Here is a 7,793-nt window from a genome sequence, read left to right on the forward strand (position 1 = left end):
GGAAGGAGAGAGGAGATATGGAGAGGGAGGAGAGAGGGAGAGAGGGAGGGGGAGAGAAAGAGGGAGGGAGAGAGGGAGGGGAGAGAGACAGAGAAGAAAGAGAAAATAAAAGACAAAGCCCAGGAGCAAACGGAACTGGGAAGGAGGTGCCGAGAGCCTTGAGCAACCTGGGGGAAGTCCTTGGGGACCTGAGAGGTCGCCTGGGGACAGCCCACTCATCATGAAAGGCCGTATCTTCCCCTCCGGATGTGAGAAACAGGCAGCCCTGATTTGTTTTGAAACAGGAAATGAAATTAAGGTGCTGTGATCAAAATAATCCACACTAACCTCGCGCTCATGAATATTCAGCAATCTCCTTAGGCTAGCGGCACCGCCCCCTTACCGCCGTAGAGAGAGTGCGCATGCGCGTCAGGAGCGCTTCCCTGCTCTGGGAGTGCGCGTGCGCGGCTGGCGCGCCCTTCTGTCGTCATCAAGACGAGTGGCTGCCGGCAGCATTCGTAAAGAAGCAGGAAAGCTGCTATGGCGAGTCCTGCTGCCACTTCTGTGAGACCGCCCAGGCCCAAGAAAGAGCCGCAGACGCTCGTCATCCCCAAGAATGCGGCCGAGGAGCAGAAGCTCAAGCTGGAGCGGCTCATGAAGAATCCGGTGAGTGGGAGTGGGCCCTACGAGCCCCTTCACCCCGCCGCCAGACTGGGGAACGCTATACTCAGTACCCCTAGAGCAGGCCTGGGACGGAGAAGGCTGCCGTGTAGAGGGAGCTTCGCTCCTGTGCTTGTCTGATAGCGCAGCTGCATGAAGGCGCTGTCCAGGCCTCTACACCCTCCTTTTTTTTTTTTTTAGTTTTCTCTTTGCAGTATTGTAGGGTTGCCCGTGCTATCCACGCTCCTGACTGAATCGGCTCTGTAGTATAGGCAGAACTCGTATCTGGGGTCCTCCTGCCTTATCTTCCCAACTAGTTAGGATAACAGCTCTGCGCTACTATTCAGTATTGCTTCACAGCCCTTTCTATTTTAACTTTAATATGAACCAAAGCAGTGGGAGCTGGGCATGGTGGTGCACACCTGCGATCCCAGCACTCTAATGGTTTACACCAGAAGTTTGCTACAAAATTCGAGGCAAGCGTGGTCTACATAGTGAGTTTCAGATCAGCTAGACAGTGAGACCTATCTCAGAAACTAACAAAAACCAGAATCGATGCCTTAGCAAAAGTGTTCAATTTCTCCAAATAGTACCCATTATTAAAGAGGCATTGGACGCCAAATTTGGACCACATCACTCTTTACCTCTCAACTGGCCCCATAAACACAACTCATATCTTTGACTAAAAGAGGTTGGGCACCTCACAGTGATGTAGATTCCAGACTTGTGTAGCAAAGGAGAGCTTTGGCCCACTTGGTATACAGGATGAAGTTAAGCCAGGGCAGCAGACCATTCAGTCAGCCCCAGATTTGAGAAGCCTGCTCATTTGAGAGAGTCATAAGAGATGTAGGTTCCTCAGCAAACTTACGTTTATAGACGCTCTTCTGTTGCAGGACAAAGCAGTTCCAATTCCAGAGAAAATGAATGAATGGGCTCCTCGACCTCCTCCAGAATTTGTCCGAGATGTCATGGGTAATGTCTCTTATGGGTGTGTGTGGGGAAGGAGGGTAGAATTTTTTGAGGGGAAATATAAAACACTATTGTCTTTGCTTGTCAACTAGATCTTTGATAGGAAAAATATTTTGTCTTTATGGTGGAGGAGTGCTGTGTTTTCTGGTTTAGCACTAGATAATGGTGTCCCAGTTACTCTTTTGGTTTGGTTTGGTTTCTTGTGGTTAAACCATTTTATTCAGAGGCTTAAAAAGCTGGTAAAGGGCCACATGATCAGGCAAACAGACTAGTCAGGGGAGATCTTCCAGGCCCCCTCTACGCTAAAGATGTTTATATATTTTTGAGGTAGGGTTTCACCTGTGATCCAGGCTTGCTTGAACTCGTCCTCCCCATGCCTCTCTCTCCTAAGTGCAAGCATCAGACGCTATCACCAGTGCTCCTGTTGCTGTGAGGAAGCACCATGACCAACAGCAAGCTGGGGAGGAAAGGGTTTATTCGGCTTACACTTCCACATCATAGTCCATCATTAGAGGCAGTCAGGGCAGGAACTCAAACAGGTCAGGGACCTGGAGGCAGGAGCTGATGCAGAGGCCATAGGGGGTATTCATACTGGCTTGCTCAGTCTGCTTTCTTATAGAACCCAGGACCACCAGCCCAGGGATGGCCCCACCTGGGCTGGGCCCTCCCCCACCACTCACTAGTTAAGAAGATGCTCTACAGGCAGATCCCCTGGAGGCAGCTTCTCAGTTAAGGGTCCCTCCTTTGAAATAACTTTAGCTGTGTCAAGTTGACATAAAACTAGCCAGCAGAACCATTGTACCTGATTTTCTCATTCTTTGAAATTATGCTTTTTAAAGATTTTTAAAGATTTATTTGTGCGTGCTTGTGCACATGCACGTGTGCACACTGTGGTGCCTGTGTGGAGGTCAGAGGTCAGAGGAGTTGGCTCTCTTTTTCTACCCTGTAGGTTCCAGTATGGAACTCAGTTTGCCCAGCTTGGCAGCAAGTGCCTTTACCCACTGAGCCATCTCACCAGCCTCCAGGTGTAATTTTTTCTAAGTGAAAACACATTTATTACGGAGATTTAGGTTAACACATACTAAGTAGAAGCAAGTAGTGTAGAGGTTCAGAGATAGAGAGCTGGGCTGATGAGCTGGCTCAGCAGGTAAAAATGCTTGCCACCAAACCTGACGCCCAGAGTTCGATCCCTTGGGTCCAAGTGGTAAGAGAGAACTAACTCCTGCTGGTTGTCCGTGACCTCCGTATTCATGTTGTGGTTCTTATTTCCTGCTCTACAAATAAACAGATGTGTAAATGTCACTTTTGAAAAAAGGTCAGGCATAGTGTGTACACTTGAATACAATCTCTTAGAAGCTAGGGCAGTGGATCTCTTGGTTTGAGGCCTTTTTGATCTATATAGAGAGTTCTAGGCCAGCTAGCCAGTCCCTATTTCAATAAAAGGTAAGACTGGAAAGATCAGTTAGCAGTTAAGAGTGTGTACTTGCAGAGAACGCTAGTCTAATTCATATTGGCCAGCTGATAGGCAGTTACGGCTGCCTGTAACTGGAGCTCTGGAGCATCCAGAACCTCTTCTGGACTCCGTGGTTCTCCATGATCACCTGCATTCATGCACAAACCCACAGGCAGACACACATGAAACCTACTTTTAAAAAGAGCCACCTGCTGGGTGGCAATTGCACATGCTTTAACTAACCCCAGTACTCAGAAAGCTGAGGCAGGCAGGTCTCTGTGAGTTTGAGTCTGCAGAGCAAATTCCAGGACAGCCAGTGCTACACAGAGATCTGTCTTGAGAAACCTAAATAAAGAAATAAACAAACACTCACTTGACATTCCGTCATTCCACAAGAAACATTCTAATACAACCTTCTGACCCTCTCTACAGTCAAAGCTGTTCGTTCAAGGAAAACTATTGCTGCCCACTGCTTTTCACCTGCAGTGTCAGAGTTTGCCAGCTGTTAGGAATCTAGCAGGTCACTTGTGAGGTCATGGCGCACTGCTGAGAGTCTCTACACTGAAGTCTGCTCCTCTTGTGATCGCTGTCACATACAACAGAAGTTCCCTTTTGCTTTGAGCCAAGGGTTTGCTGTGTAGCTCAAGTCGGCCCTGAACTCTCAGTCCTCCTGCCTCAGCCTCTCTCTCAGTGCTAGGACAGTAGACCTGTAGCAGTCCCACCACTGCTAGGTTAGGCTGTTTCAGTAACTTCACAGTCAGTACTCCTACATCTCATCTAACACCATTTCATCTACATCTCACCTATGATGTGCCCCCTGTCCTTGCTACAGTACGAGCAGGCTCTTTACCCAGCGCGTGTAGTGCCTCCCCTTAGAGCTCTTGTCTGATGTGCCCCCTGTCCTTGCTACAGTACAAGCAGGGTCTTTACCCAGCGCATGTAGTGCCTCCCCTTAGAGCTCCTGTCTAGTCTCTTTGGGTTAGGTGCAGCTTGTATTGGTGACTGCATTCATCTTTTTCCCCTACCTCCTCTTTTGTAGTCTTGGAGAGTAAACTCAGTGTGCTCTATCCCTCGGCTTTCTCACCGAGTCTCATCTAGAACTCTGGACTGTTCTGGCTGTAGGTTCCAGTGCCGGGGCTGGCAGTGGAGAGTTCCATGTGTATAGGCACCTACGGCGGAGAGAGTACCAGCGGCAGGACTACATGGATGCCATGGCTGAAAAGGTGCGTGAGCCGTGGAACCTAGTGACTGTGGGTCAGGCTTGACACTGCAGGCCCTTCGCACTAGAAGAGTGAAGTGTAGGACTTTCCTTGTGTATGGAAGGACACTGCAGGGTCCCTCCTCTCTCTAGGCCATTTGCCATGTAAAGGGACAGCAAGTGGGGGCTTCCACACAGTTGGAGATTTCCTCTTCTCTTTTCTCTTTTGGACTGAATGCAATCCACTGTGGTTGGTGTAAATAGTGTTGCGTGTTCAGTGTCTGCTCCCAGAGGATTTGAGTTTTCTTGGTGCTTACATTTTTTTCATGTCAGGTGACAAATAATGTATTATTTTAATAAGAGTTTAAGAACCATTAAGAGTGCCAGGTACAGCCAGGCAGAGGTGGCACACATCTTTAATCCCAGGACTCTGGAGGCAAAGGCAGGTGGGTTTCTGAGTATGAAAACAGCCAGGGTTACACAGAGAAACTCTGTCTCAAAGAAACAAAAAGCTAACAAACCAGAGTGCCAGGTGTGGTGGTGCATGCCTTTAATCCCAGAACTCATGAGCAGAAGCAGGAGGATCTCTGTGAGTTCCTGGCCAGCCAGGGCTACTAACCAGAAACTCTGACTCAAGAAAGAAACAATAAACAAACAATGACCCATTGGGCGACTGGCATGTACCTGTATTCCCAGCTTCTCTGAAGGCTCAGGCTAGAGAATTTTTAGAGCCCAGGAGTTCAAGATCAGCCTGGGCTACATAGTAAAATCTTGTCTCAAAACCATAACAGGAGGATGGCTGAGACAGGGCTCAAAAAAGTGCTTGTCCTGCAAGACCAGGGCCTGACCTCAGTCTCTAAAACCCAGATGAGCATGGGGAAAGCAGCTAGGTGTGCTGGTGTGTACTTATCACCCCATCACTGAGGAGAGGGATTCAGGCGGGTGCTTGAGCATGACGTACCGCCAGCCTATCCCTCAGGTCCCAACAATCAAGGCAAATGGCTTCCTAGGAGTGACACCTGAGGTTGACCTCTGGCTTTCAAGTCATGTGCACACGTGTGCTCTCACATACATGCCATGTTCATTCTCATGCACACATGCACACACACATAAACACACGTGAAGCTGGTAAGCAGGTGCCGTGGGTGTGGCTTGATGGTAAAGCTCTTGCCAGCATGTATGAGGGCTTGAATTTAGTCCTCAACCCTGCAAAGTCACAGAGAACCAGAGAGAGCAGAACGTCAGTGAGCATTCTGGGTTTGCTTTGTCTGTGGCTGTGGTCTCACTGAGCTGCCATCACCAGGCTGAAGCTGGGGCTTCAAGCTCTTCTGTCTACTCTTCTTTAGCCGTATGAGCACCAAGATTACAGATTACAGACCATCTCTTACGTGGGTTCTGTAGGCCCAAACTCATGTCCTTACATTTCATGGTGTTTCAAGAATTTTTGAGTTAGAGGGGACTAGGCAATATCTAGCCCCTCCCTCCAAGATCCCAATAACAAACTAAAGTTCTCCCTGGGAAACCAGTGAATTCCTAGTGCTTACTTTCAGAGCTTGGTGGGGGTTTCTGATGGGAACATGGGGGACCCAAAGGCACACTGAAAGTCTTTGTCCAGCATGAAAGTTGGTTTCCCCATAGCAGCAGCAGAGAGAGGGCCTCTTTTTCCTAGTCTTTCCCAGCCTATATCCTCCAGCCTCTCCGCAAGACCCCAAGCTTCTGTGCAGTTATGGCAGAACTGCATAAACTGGGTACTCAGGTGACGGTCCTATGATCCTCCTGTCCCCTCTCTCTCTGAGTGAACGGGCCCAGCTGTGGTGATCTTTTACATGCAGGCACAGATGAATCAGGGATGATGGCTGGTTGGCCTGGAGGACAGTGCTTTACCGCACACACATTACAAGTGCTTGGCCACTGAGCCACCTCCCCGTCCTTATCATCCTGCGTCTTTAATGACTTACTCCTGGGCTGCAGTCCTCCAGTCCTTTCTGCTGAGCGCTGGTTAGTGGCTCCCATGCGGGGCCTCAGAGCTGCCCGACCTCTCAAGAGTCTCCTGGCTCACTCTCATTCCTATTCGTTCTCTCCCTTCCTCCCCTACCCCTCGTTCCCTCTCCCTCCCTCTCCCTCTTTTTCCCTCTCCCTGTTTCCTCTCTGTCCTTGTCTTGCTTTCTCCTCTCCCCATTTACTAAGTGCACCCACACCAGCTCCCACCCTAGTTTCTCTTGCAGGCTTCATCTTACTTAAGTGCTGGCTCCGTCAACAGTGTTATTTTGCCATCTAGAGCTGTGCATTGATTACCTGTCCTGCCTGGGGCAATCTTTTAAGGTTAAAGTGGCTCTGGGGACCTGGGTGGTACGTGGCACCCCTAGTGGTGTGCCTGTGGAATTTGAACTCTTAAACTTCTTAAAGCCTATCCAGCCCAGGGTGGATCTGAGTGATGGGCAGTGGTTTGTTTTTGTTTTTTTCTCCAGCAAAAACTGGATGCAGAGTTTCAGAAGAGACTAGAAAAGAATAAAATTGCTGCAGAGGAGCAGACTGCGAAGCGCCGGAAAAAGCGGTAAGAGCTTTGTCCTGGTATCACTGAAGCCTGCAGGCTGGAACTGGGAAAGTGGAAAATGAACCAGGTCCTTATAGGCAGACGTTCACTAGCAACTGCTGCTAGGGTAAGGGCATGCAGTCCTAGATAGATACTAGGTGGGTCAAGGCAGGATGGTTTGAGCCAGGAGTTCAATCCCCAGAACCTATATGATTCTTAAAAGCTCTCCTCAAGATGGACATGGTGGCACATCCCTTTAACCCCTGCAGGGCAGAAGCGGGAGGAAGTCTCTGAATTTGAGGCTAGCCTGGTCTACAGAGTGAGTTCCAGGAGAGCCAGGGCTACACAGAGAAACCCTATCTTGGGGGGGGGGGCAGAAAGAAAGACAGACGGAAGGAAAATAGACTAGTGGCTAGTAAGATGCCTCAGCAGTCAAGGGTGTTTGCTACTTAATCCTGAGGACCAGAGTTCAGATCCCAGAGTCTGTTCAACCATCAGGCGTCCTGCAAGTGCCAGTCACTACAGCTCCAAGGAATCGGATGCTCTCTTTTTGCTTCTGCGTGTATACAAGTGCATGCATCCTCACACTCACATGCATACACACACACACAAGTTACATGAGAAGTTTTGTTAAAAGTGTTTCATGGGTACTGGACAGATGGCTCAGCAGTTAAGAGCACTGACTGCTCTTCCATAGGTCCTGAGTTCAAATCCCAGCAACCACATGGTGGCTCACAGCCATCTGTACTGGGATCTGATGCCCTCTTCTGCTGTGTCTGAAGACAGTGACAGTGTACTCATATGCGCCTGTGTGTGTGTGTGTGTGTGTGTGTGTGTGTGTGTGTGCGTATGTGTATGCATATGCATATATAAAATAAGTAAATCTTAAAAAGAAGTTTTATAAAACCAACGTTAAGATGTAGAAAGGAAACCTAGACTGAGGAGAGATGAGCACAAGCCTGAGCTACACAGCAAGACTGTCAGACAGGCAGACAGAGGCA

At 49.0% G+C, this 7,793-nt stretch overlaps 1 protein-coding gene across 1 annotated transcript in view; it reads left to right on the plus strand.

Annotated features, from left to right (window-relative positions):
• Positions 1 to 459: 459 nt before the first annotated feature.
• Prkrip1 (PRKR interacting protein 1) overlaps positions 460 to 7,793 on the plus strand; it is a 19,065-nt gene continuing 11,731 nt past the window's right edge. Inside the window, exons 1-4 of the mRNA XM_028765888.1 lie at positions 460 to 645; positions 1,533 to 1,611; positions 4,184 to 4,284; positions 6,728 to 6,813. Coding sequence (XP_028621721.1) covers positions 520 to 645; positions 1,533 to 1,611; positions 4,184 to 4,284; positions 6,728 to 6,813 — 392 coding nt within the window. The 5' untranslated portion in view covers positions 460 to 519. The remainder of the gene's footprint in view (positions 646 to 1,532; positions 1,612 to 4,183; positions 4,285 to 6,727; positions 6,814 to 7,793) is intronic.

This window comes from Grammomys surdaster, unplaced genomic scaffold, assembly GCF_004785775.1.
Source record: "Grammomys surdaster isolate TR1022 unplaced genomic scaffold, NIH_TR_1.0 166, whole genome shotgun sequence".
Taxonomy (NCBI): Eukaryota; Metazoa; Chordata; class Mammalia; order Rodentia; family Muridae; genus Grammomys; species Grammomys surdaster.